We start from the raw sequence: 12,210 nt of genomic DNA, 5'->3' as shown, positions 1-12,210 counted from the left end.
GTCTCTGAGGCAGGGGAGCAGCAATGAAAGAGAAGTTTGAATTAGTATCCGGCGCATAATCATCCCCACAGACCAAATCAGAGGAAGAAACAAGACGCAGAGACACAGGAAGCACCGAGAGCGAGAGGCCACAGCGAAACAGCAGTGCAGTGCTGAGTGGTGGCAGAGAGGGAGAGCGAGACAGAAAGAGAAATGTGCAGAGAAGATAGAAAAAGAATCAAGCGCACAGATAGAAAAATAGTGGAGTCCTGGGGGACTTGCAGCGAGTGTGCACATCCACCCGGGTCTCCAGGGGGAGAGGGGAGCTGGTGAATAACCGTGGCCCACTTTAGTGAGCTCTCCTCCAGGTACGATAACACCCAGCCCTACCTCGCCTCCCCCCCTCCCCTCCACCGCCACAGAGAGGGGGAGGGGGGGGGGGGGGGTCGAGTAGAGAGAAGATATACATACATAGCATAGGAAATGGACAGAATGTGTGAGTCACAAAGTAGCCTAATGTAAAAGCAGAGAGAACAGCTCATGAGAATTGCTTCACTATTAAGTGAGTCTGCCAAAATGTAAGATGAAATGCAATGTAGTCTAAAAATAAAATAAACTACAATAACAGTTCACACTAGAAAGGCCAATGGATTTGGGGGGTCTAAGAGAAAGCCAAAAAGCAGTTGAAGGAGGTAAATGTACTTAGAACGACTATTTCCTTGCACAATTGAATAATACTGTATCTAACAACACTGGTTTGTGCAAAAAAGTGAGTTAAAACGGTCAACTGACAGCAGCCATGCCTTTCTATTGTTGACAATTCTCTAAGCATTTTTAAATCAAATCAAATAATAATCTGATACTTTATTGATCTCCATAGGAATGAGATTTTTTTCGCTTGCCTCCTACAGGGCGGTCAAAGGGATTCAGCATCTCACTCAAAGACACTCAAGGGGGATGCGCAATATATACATTACATTTACATTACATTACGTCATTTGGCAGACGCTTTTATCCAAAGCGACTTACAATAACACATTTTTTGTCAGCAATAGAACAATCAACTATGGAGCACAGTCTGTGACAACTACAACTTCTGAAGGAACAGTGGTACAAGTTTAGGTTAGTGGTACAAGGTTGGTTAGGTTTTTTTTTTTTTTTTATATAAGGAAAGAGAGAGACGAAGTTAGATCAAGGAGGGCCCAGATGGAGCCTGAAAAGGTGTGTCTTTAGTCTTTTCCGAAAGATCGGCAGTGATTCAGCAGTCCTGACCGAAGGTGGAAGCTCGTTCCACCATTGAGGTGCCAGGGACGAGAAGAGTCGAGATCGGGATGAGCGACTTTTGAGCCCCCGTAGCGAAGGAGGGGCGAGGCGACCTGCACTGGTGGAGGAGCGAAGGGAGCGGTGAGAGGTTTGGAACCTGACCATGGATTGCAGGTACCGGGGAGCTGACTGGTGTACTGCCCTGTAGGCCAGTACCAGTGTCTTGAATTTGATGCGGGCCAAGATGGGAAGCCAGTGGAGCTCCTGGAAGAGGGGAGTGACGTGAGAGAATTTGGGTTGGTTGAATATCAGACGGGCTGCAGCGTTCTGAATGAGCTGAAGCGGTCGGATGTCGGTGGCAGGTAAGCCGGCCAGAAGCACGTTGCAGTAGTCCAGGCGGGAGGAGACAAGAGACTGGACCAGGAGTTGAGTCGCTTCTCTTGTGAGAAAGGGACGGATTTTGCGGATGTTGTAGACTAGAGAGAGAACCTACAGGAGCGCGCTGTAGCAGCTATGTTGGCAGAGCAAGACAGTTGGTTGTCAAGGATCACCCCAAGGTTCTTGGCTGTTTGGGAGGGAAGTACAGTGGTGTTGTCAATGGAGATGGAGAGATCTGTAAGAGGGCAGTCTTTTCCTGGGAGGAAGAGTAGCTCGGTCTTACCAAGGTTGAGCCTGAGGTGGTGGGCAGACATCCAGTCGCCAATGTCTTTGAGGCATGCAGAGATGCGAGCCTCGATTTGAGTGTCAGAGGGGGGGAAGGAAAGGAAAAGCTGGGTGTCATCAGCATAGCAGTGATAAGAAAAGCCATGAGAAGAGATCACATAGGCAAGAGATCTGATATAGAGAAGGAAAAGTAAGGGGCCCAGGACTGAGCCCTGGGGGACACCGGTGGTAAGAGGACAGGATCTGGAGAGGGACCCTCTCCATGAGACCTGGTATGAGCGATTCGAGAGGTAGGAAGCAAACCAGGAGAGTGCAGAGCCTGAAATGCCGAGGTCAGACAGAGTGGAAAGAAGGATTTGGTGGTTGACTGTATCGAAGGCAGCAGACAGGTCAAGGAGGACAAGAACAGAAGAGAGGGATGAGGCCTTAGCAGTGTGAAGGGCCTCTGTGACAGCAAGAAGAGCTGTCTCAGTGGAGTGAGAGGCCTTGAAACCGGACTGCAGAGGGTCCAGGAGGTCATTTTGGGAGAGATAGAGAGAAAGTTGTTCGGACGCTGCTCGTTCGAGGGTTTTGGAAAGGAATGAGAGAAGAGAGACAGGTCTGTAGTTGTGAATAGCAGTAGGGTCAAGGGAGGGTTTCTTAAGCAGAGGCTTGACTCTTGCAGTCTTTAGAGCAGGCGGGACAAGACCAGAGGACAGAGAGGAGTTAATGAAGGTAGTGAGGAAGGGAGATATGTTAGGTGAGATGGTTTGGAGGAGAGAGGAAGGGATAGGATCGAGGGGGCAGTAAGTGGCTCGGTTTGAGCTGATGAGTTTAAGCACTTCATCAGGAGAGAGAGGAGAGAAGGAAGGAAATCCAGGGACAGGGGGCCGAGAAGCAGGATTGGAGTCGGGAGTGTTAGTGAGGGTGGCTGGAGGATGGAAGGAGGAGCTGATGTCATCCACCTTTTTAGTAAAGAAGGTTACAAAATCATCAGCAGAGAGGGAGGAGGGAGGGGGAGGGGAGGGAGGGTTGAGGAGCGTGGAGAAGGTGGCGAACAGTTTACTGGGATTGGATGCAGAGGACTGGATTTCAGAGATGAAGAAGGAGGTTTTTGCTTTAGAGACAGCATCAGTGAAGTTTGATATATAAATAAATAGCAGACACAAATAACACAAATAACACAGCCTAAGCACTTACCCACTGAAGCCAAAGTTAAATCACAGAGAGGGGTATCCACAGAAGAGCAGTTCTATGTCAGACAGCTAATGTGCAACTGACAAGACCTTACTGCAGCCAAACTTATATGGAGCCTATAAGCCACACCTCTCTAATCAGCGCCCGTCGTTCCCAGGTGGGTGATTGGGCTGGTGTCAGCTGAGAGCTATCAACCAGCTATCAACCAGCTGAGCCACAGGTTCACTCAGAGACAAAAACTAGCCTAAAAAACTACTCCTTTTAGAATAAGGAAATAGCAGACACAAATAACACAAATAACACAGCCTAAGCACTTACCCACTGAAGCCAAAGTTAAATCACAGAGAGGGGTATCCACAGAAGAGCAGTTCTATGTCAGACAGCTAATGTGCAACTGACAAGACCTTACTGCAGCCAAACTTATATGGAGCCTATAAGCCACACCTCTCTAATCAGCGCCCGTCGTTCCCAGGTGGGTGATTGGGCTGGTGTCAGCTGAGAGCTATCAACCAGCTATCAACCAGCTGAGCCACAGGTTCACTCAGAGACAAAAACTAGCCTAAAAAACTACTCCTTTTAGAATAAGGAAATAGCAGACACAAATAACACAAATAACACAGCCTAAGCACTTACCCACTGAAGCCAAAGTTAAATCACAGAGAGGGGTATCCACAGAAGAGCAGTTCTATGTCAGACAGCTAATGTGCAACTGACAAGACCTTACTGCAGCCAAACTTATATGGAGCCTATAAGCCACACCTCTCTAATCAGCGCCCGTCGTTCCCAGGTGGGTGATTGGGCTGGTGTCAGCTGAGAGCTATCAACCAGCTATCAACCAGCTTAGCCACAGGTTCACTCAGAGACAAAAACTAGCCTAAAAAACTACTCCTTTTAGAATAAGGAAATAGCAGACACAAATAACACAAATAACACAGCCTAAGCACTTACCCACTGAAGCCAAAGTTAAATCACAGAGAGGGGTATCCACAGAAGAGCAGTTCTATGTCAGACAGCTAATGTGCAACTGACAAGACCTTACTGCAGCCAAACTTATATGGAGCCTATAAGCCACACCTCTCTAATCAGCGCCCGTCGTTCCCAGGTGGGTGATTGGGCTGGTGTCAGCTGAGAGCTATCAACCAGCTATCAACCAGCTGAGCCACAGGTTCACTCAGAGACAAAAACTAGCCTAAAAAACTACTCCTTTTAGAATAAGGAAATAGCAGACACAAATAACACAGCCTAAGCACTTACCCACTGAAGCCAAAGTTAAATCACAGAGAGGGGTATCCACAGAAGAGCAGTTCTATGTCAGACAGCTAATGTACAACAATATATCTGCAATCATATCGGTATCGGATGCTAGTAATTTTTTAACATATAGGCAGCAATGTTATCAAAATAGAACTTTCGTCTCTTGCCTTCAATACTCTTTGTCTGCGCTACAGCTGGGAACCGCACATCCGGTACCAACACCAGTGTAACGTTAGCTTAGGTGCAAGCCACATTATTGCTTTATTATCAACAACCGGCCAATGGATTTCAAAGCTGATGCACCGTGGAAAGAGTGCTATGGGCTGATTTATGTGCCACCTCAAATTGAATTCGAATTGCTCAACTTGAATTTGAAATTTTGAATGGTGAATTTGAATTGCTCTTTTTGAATTTGAAATTTTTCATTTTGAAATTGAATTGCTCTATTTGAATTAAAAAAAATTCATTTTGAAATTGAATTGCTGTTTTTTATTTTGAAATTTTTATTTTTTAATGTGAATTGAAAAACTGAATCTGAATAGCATAATTTTAAACTGAATTTATTTGCTTTGAAATTATTCAGTTTCCACATTCCTATTTCAAAATTCAATTCAAAATTTTCAGAATCTTGTGTTCAAAAATTTCAACATGTGTGTGCGCCATTTCAAAATGAAAAATTTCGAATTCAAAAAGAGCAATTCAAATTCAAAATTCAAAATTTCGAATTCAAGTTGAGCAATTCGAATTCAATTTGAGGTGGCACATAAATCAGCCCATAGAGTGCGACTTGAACTGGTTAACAGGTGAAACTTTTGCTAACTCAGTGGCGTTTTGAGCCCGGTGAAGTGCTTACAGCATCAGGTAGCAGGCACGTGCAGAGGGGGGTGCTAGGGGTGCCCGAGCATCTGCCCGTTTTCCCCTGATGCCCAAAGTGCCCTTTTTGATTTTGATTTATTTATTTATTTACAGTGAAGACATGCCCAGCGCCCTTCAAGAAGAACTTATAACAATAAATGACAATTTAGCAATAAATAAAATGTCTGGACAGTTTACACATGTTGGCCTTTCAACCGGAAGTTAAAGTCCCTGGAAACCAAAATCCACAAAAACTTTCTAACTATTAAATTTAGGTTCTTATGTGAGTAATTGTGTGTCTCAGAAAGTGGTTTACATTACTTTCAACCCTAACCCCAAAAATCGACACTTTTCTACAAGGTCTGGATTTCCATTTCCTCATTGAAGAGAGCGGTGCGCGCGGTGCTAAAATGCATGATCTTATCACGTCATAAGATTTAATCGAATCACACACACGCATGCACGCACGCACGCGCGCACACACACACTGACACACACACAGTAGCGCTGTGCACTCGCAGCGGCAGAGCAGAGATCTCTTCCTCTCTGTCAGTACGCTATGCGCGGAGCAACGCGCGAACACACACACACACACACACACACCCCATCTCTCTTTCCTTCTCTCTCTCTCCTCTCCCTCTCGGTCTCCTCCTCCTCCGAAAGAGAGAGAGAGAGAGAGAGAGAGAGAGAGAGAGAGAGAGAGAGAGAGAGAGAGAGAGGGAAATTTCCCTGCTGCAGACGGGACACGCCCACACAGTCCGCGGGAGAAAATACACTCTAAAATCTAATTGATTCTCATGACTTTTGCAATGACTGTCAAACCTAAATTGATATACTTTGCGACGTTCATCATCGTTCAAATTTGGCTGGTGGCTTATTAACATAGGTTCCTGTGATGTGATGAACTCAAACTGCTAAATAATTAAAAAATATTTCTGGTTTCCAGGGACTTTAAGTAATCGTCTGCTTCTCTGTGATGTTTTTTTCCCCAGGATGGCGAAGGCATGACCCGCCCTTCTCTGCCTCTGATTGGCCTAGCCTCAAACGTTGTTGATCCAATCACATTGTCTTGGCTATCCTATCCTGCGTCTCTGCTCATCTCGTCATGCCTTTGCCATCCTGCCCACTGCCCAGCTGCTGAGCTCAGACTGACTAGCAGGTCAGCAACAGTGAAACCGCCCTGCGCTGTAACTTTTGAGACCCTGCCCCTCTAAGGGTCTCTGCACGGCCCTGTCAGGTAGTGTGGGCTTAGCTAAGGTAGTTAACAGCTAGCTAGCTAGTTAACTAGCTTGTCCTGAATCGAATTGATGTATCACTATAGCGTTCCGTTGAGTCGTATGTCATAATTCCATTTTAGCAACAGCTTTTTTTTTCTTTTCTTTTTTTACTTGAGCACAAAAGTAGGTTATTTCATCAAACAAATATGTGGTGAACAATGTGGCTAATCAACATGGTCAGGACAAGACTCAGAAATATATGAAATATCTTTAAAATGACTCAATATACTTTAAGTGTTTTCATCTCAGCGCTGCTGCGCTCTGCTCTGCTTCCTGTCAATCAGCTGACACCGACAGGAAGAAATGGAAGTCTCCTCCAGGAAATAAACCCTCAACAACATGTCGGACATCATCTCAGACTTTATCTTCACATTCATGTCTTTTGATTTAGGGCGTCTTTGTTAGCCGTGACAGCAGTTAATTTCAAGCTAGGTTTGACACCGTAAAGCTTGTATTTTAAAAACAACATAAAACGAGTAGAAAAATGTAATTGCATGTGGCATGCATTGCAGAATGATTGGGGGAAAGGTAAACTAGACGTAGACAGACCGAAATGTTCTGTAACTCTAAATGACACTGGCATTCTCCTTTAAGGCGAGACATCCCAGGTGAATAGGGTAAAAAGGCCGTTTTCATGTTCTCATATTCTGAGCCAGAAATCTCCACTTCAGTAGCACTTACATGCACCAAGCTTTCCAGTTTTATTCCTAACTATATTCTGAAGGGGGTTTTTTTTACAGAGGGGGTTGTTCATAATATCAGGCATATCAGCCTGATTTATATAACATTTTATTAGTTTTCTCAAAATTAGTTTCTTCTCATACTCTGAGCCAGAAATGATCCACTTCAGTAGCACCACCAAACTTTCCAGTTGTATTCCTATCTATACTCTGAATGTTCTTTTGCAGAGGGGTATAATGTTCATATATCATTCATGCCAGATTTATATAGCCTAACATTTTATTCCTAGAAACATTGCAAAAATGATGGCTGACAGTATTTTCTGGTTTATGGAGTGATAAAAAGAGATATCAAAATTCCCTCTGTAAAAACCTTTGGCTGTAATGAAACAACAAAATGAAACAAGATTTTTAAACCTGGCTTTTTCCAATGTAATGAAATTTATTCAAATTAGTGAATATTTTAGCAGATAATGCCTCATTTGTATATTTTATGATTAAATAAAGTCCTTATTCATGGGGGCTTTCGGGCCTCGTTGAAGAGACGGATGGCAGTTTGGAAGAAGCTGCTCTTGTAACTGTAACTGTACTAACTGTACTTCTACTCTTTACTCAAGTGTATTTTTGAGCCAATTATCTACTTACCGTAATTCTTCCAATAAGCGCCTGTACTCTAATTGCCACCGGGTCTTCCATTTCCCGCCGGGTCCAAATTGATTTAGCATAATAAGCGCCTCACTCATTTTGCCACCGGGGCGTTTATTAGAATAAATACGTTTTTTTGTACTGTATGTTTTTCTGTTGACTAAATTCAGTCACTTACGGTAATGGCGTTGTTTTGGAGGAAGTCAGGCGGAAGTTTCTCCTCCTGTCAGACAGTTTTATATTTCATTTATACATGCTGTAACCGGCATCATATGTTTCAAGTATGCATACCGCATTGTTTAATGGTACGGATTCCTGTAGGCAACGTGCTGGAGATGCTGTCTAACCGAGAGCGGTGGGCAACTTATGCTAACGTAGCGTAATGTTACAGTAAGACCTTGTAAAAGTGCATTTCTCTCAGCGAAACAGTGATCATAAATGCAGTATGGATTATACCCATTATACTGGACATGTATTGGAAACTTGGCGTCTACCTACCGGTATTTGGTAAGTCTGCTTGTTTTGTCTACTGCAGTGCTGTTTGGTTAGCTTGGTAGCTACGTTAGCGTGCCTTCTACATTGCTTTGCGATGAAGATGAAGGCTATCACTCAGTTGTTTTCGTTCATTCCAGTCCGTTGTACAATACTTGGCATGTTCAAAACTGCCTGTACCTACCCTCTTGTGTGTACCAAGTACTAGCTCACTGGTTTAAATAAGCAATTTGATACTTTCCGTTTTTGCTGAGCAGGCATTTCTGTTAAAAAAATAAGAATCGCCTGGTTCAATTATGTCAAAATGAAAATAACCGCCTCACTCTAATTGCCGCCTGTCTTCCTTTTACCGCCCGGGGTCCTAGTTGATTTAGCATAATAAGCGCCCGGGCTCTTATTGGCAGTTTTACGATAATTTACTTCACTACATTTGCCCTTTCTCCCTTCGTTACTAGTCTGCTCTAAATGCAGGGATTGTGTATGGGGGGAGCGCAGCATGCAAGCTGTGTTTGCGAGCACGCAAAGCGTACGAAGACCTCGAGGGTGAACCAACGAGACACGGTAGAAATGAGTGCTGCCAGTTGAGTGAGCGAGCACGCATAAAGTGCTGTGTGCACGAGCACGTGGAGAGTGCGAGCTGTGTGCGCGAGCACGCGGAGAGTGCGAGCTGTGTGCGTGAGCACGCGGAGAGTGTGAGCTGTGTGCGCGTGAGCACGCGGAGAGTGCGAGCTGTGTGCGTGAGCACGCGGAGAGTGCGAGCTGTGTGTGCGTGAGCACGCGGAGAGTGCGAGCTGTGTGTGCGTGAGCACGCGGAGAGTGCGAGCTGTGTGTGCGTGAGCACGCGGAGAGTGCGAGCTGTGTGTGCGTGAGCACGCGGAGAGTGCGAGCTGTGTGTGCGTGAGCACGCGGAGAGTGCGAGCTGTGTGTGCGTGAGCACGGGGAGAGTGCGAGCTGTGTGTGCGTGAGCACGCGGAGAGTGCGAGCTTTGTGTGCGTGAGCACGGGGAGAGTGCGAGCTGTGTGTGCGTGAGCACGGGGAGAGTGCGAGCTGTGTGTGCGTGAGCACGGGGAGAGTGCGAGCTGTGTGTGCGTGAGCACGGGGAGAGTGCGAGCTGTGTGTGCGTGAGCACGGGGAGAGTGCGAGCTGTGTGCGTGAGCACGGGGAGAGTGCGAGCTGTGTGCGTGAGCACGCGGAGAGTGCGAGCTGTGTGCGTGAGCACGCGGAGAGTGCGAGCTGTGTGTGTGCGAGCACGGGGAGAGTGCGAGCTGTGTGTGCGTGAGCACGGGGAGAGTGCGAGCTGTGTGTGCGAGCACACGGAGAGTGCGAGCTGTGTGTGCTGGAAATACTGGGAATGAGCGTGCGCACTCTATTTCCAGTTGATTTTGTCTTGTGTTGTAAATCCAGCGCCCCACTTTCCCTAGCGTGCTCCGCCCTTACAAAGCCCAAACACCCTGTGGTGCGTTTAGTTTCAGCTTGAGTCGAGGACAGCAACACGTTTGTCCATTACATGTATGTTTAAACCTTCCTTGGTAGAAGATGACAGTCCAAAGAAATCCAGTGTTATTTTTTATTATAATTATTATTATTAGTAGTAGTATTAGTAGTAGTATTATTATTTATTCATTCATTTATTTATTTATTTAAGTTCTATAAATGTATGATGTTGCCAAAGTCAAAGAGTAATCGTATTAAATAATCGTGATCAAAAATTTATCAAAAATAATCGTGATTATCATTTTGACCATAATTGCGCAAACATTCTACATCTACTCACATGTGCACGTGCGGGGGCTGGAAGCGTCCCTGGTTGATGTTGTAGAAGGTGAAGGCCTGCGTGGGGTTGGTGCTGTACTCGTCCACCTCCACAGCCCCCCTGCTGCCCCTCTGCCCCGCTGCCTGGGACTGCGCCTGGGACTGCTGTCGTCTGGCCGCCATGATCTCTGACAGCGTAAAGGCCATGGTGCCGGGGCGGGGCGGGGCCTGAGCAGAGGGGGGGGTGGGGGCGGGGGGACGAGGGGGTCCACTGGGTGTCAGGGTGAGGACGTGTGACTGGAGCTGACAGCTTGTTGTGGCTTCTTTTGGGGTGTGCGTCGGTCGGGGTCCCTGGGCCTGCGTCTGTGTTTCAGGGTGTGCGTCTGTCGGGGTCCCTTGGCCTGCGTCTGTGTTTCAGGGTGTGTGTCTGTCGGGGTCCCTGGGCCTGCGTCTGTGTTTCGGTGTGTGCTCAGTTAGGATCCCTGGGCCTGCGTCTGTGTTTCAGGGTGTGCGTCGGTCAGGATCCCTGGGCCTGCTTCTGTGTTTCGGGTTGTGCGTCGGTCAGGGTCCCTGGGCCTGCTTCTGTGGAGACTGTGGGAGAGTTAAACCATGGGCCGGCTCAAAGTGACGTTCTGAGCTGAGGGAAGAGCATCACCTCCTCCCTGCGCCTCCTCCTCCTGTCTGCAGCTCCTCGGCACCTGAGAGCAGGGTTGGGAAATAACAGAATACACATATTTAAAATACAGTAGTTAAAATAGATAATAGGAAAAGATACGTTTTTATCTCTGAATATGAATATGACCGCTACGCTGCATACTTACACTAAGACAAATTCCTCGTATGTAATCTTGCATATTGTGACAATAAAAGTGATTCTGATTCTGAAATATGAGTGTAACTGTATTCCATTACAGTTACAGTTGGTATAGGGTTGGTATTCTGAACAGAGTGACTGTCTTTAAAGATAGATTACTTTAAGGGATTACTTTTGTTTTTGACATGGAGATATAACACATTTTACCGTCAAACATGCTGAAGAAGGTCGCAACAATGATACATCAGTGAGATTTGTGACCGCATTGCCCTCGCGTTTGCGTGCATTCAGAGTGACCCAGACAAAAGGGCTCAGCAAGACGATTTTTTTCAAAAGTAATCCAAAGTATTTAGAATACGTTAATTAACTTGAGTAATTTATATGGACATGGTTTCAGTTGTGCGCATGGAGACTCAGTTTTCTGAGGACCAACTCGCTTAAAGGTCCCATTCCGTGCAAAAGCTGTTTTTACTTGTAAATGCATATATACTGCTGTCATCCCTCCCTGTAATGAGTGGTCACAACCTCAGAACTGCCACAGTTGAATTTGTCCCTATCCAGCTTCCCCCTGCAGTCTCCTTCAAGCCACACCCCCAAACGCTCTGTTTCCCAGACGGGGTATCGGGACGTCACGATGGTCCTCAAGCATACTGCGCGGGTCTCTCTCACACAAGCTACCTGCACCATTTTGTCTATAGCCACAAAATTAACACTTCTAGCTGGAGCGACGCCAACTGTACGTGATCCAGCAACTGCGGAGGTGCATTCAGTAAGTCTAGGCATTTTGAGATGTCCTCTTTAGCGTAGCAACGTTAAGTTAGCGATAGCGTTAGTTGTCGACACAACCTAGCGTGCTGGTCCACAGACGCTAATCTGATTGGCCGCTGGGAGCCTGGGGCGGGCTCTCCCTCAGCGGCCAATGGGAACTGTTAGTTCTGAATATATTATAGAAACAGACCATTCTTGGGACGCAACGAGATGAGGAAGGGACAACTCCGTCACAACAAACGGGGTTGCTATATTTTCGACAAATTAATCCAGAATCATGTTTTATGGACCAGAGACCCACGTTTTTAAGAGGTTACAGCTGCACGAATTGGGACCTTTAACAAATTTTCAACTATTTGGGGCATGTTTCTGGCCCACTTGGACGAGGTTATGGGTGATGTTTAACTCGCCCAGCTACTTTCTTAGGGACTCTTTGTGTTGGATTCTACGCACAACTATTACAAGCACAGAAGCACATTATGTGGCTGGTAGCACTACTTTGGAATGTTGGAATGTTGATATGCGTATGTTTTTTTCTTTTTCCATGTCAGAGTTTGTTTTTGTTTTTGATGTTCTGAATTTTTTTTTAATA

At 46.0% G+C, this 12,210-nt stretch overlaps 1 protein-coding gene across 2 annotated transcripts in view; it reads right to left on the bottom strand.

Annotated features, from left to right (window-relative positions):
- Window positions 1–12,210, bottom strand: part of mpped1 (metallophosphoesterase domain containing 1) — a gene marked incomplete at both ends in the record, with an annotated part of 437,213 nt that overhangs the window by 213,515 nt on the left and 211,488 nt on the right. For both annotated transcript variants that reach the window (XM_083632217.1, XM_083632216.1), the window contains one exon: window positions 10,059–10,243. In XM_083632217.1, the coding sequence (XP_083488343.1) occupies window positions 10,059–10,243 (185 nt within the window). Of the gene's footprint in view, window positions 1–10,058; window positions 10,244–12,210 lie in introns of those variants that run through there.

This window comes from Poromitra crassiceps (assembly GCF_964638095.1).
Source record: "Poromitra crassiceps genome assembly, chromosome: 2".
Taxonomy (NCBI): Eukaryota; Metazoa; Chordata; class Actinopteri; order Beryciformes; family Melamphaidae; genus Poromitra; species Poromitra crassiceps.
The sequence above is the reverse complement of the archived record's forward strand: the minus strand, read 5'-3'. Positions and strand labels throughout refer to the sequence as shown.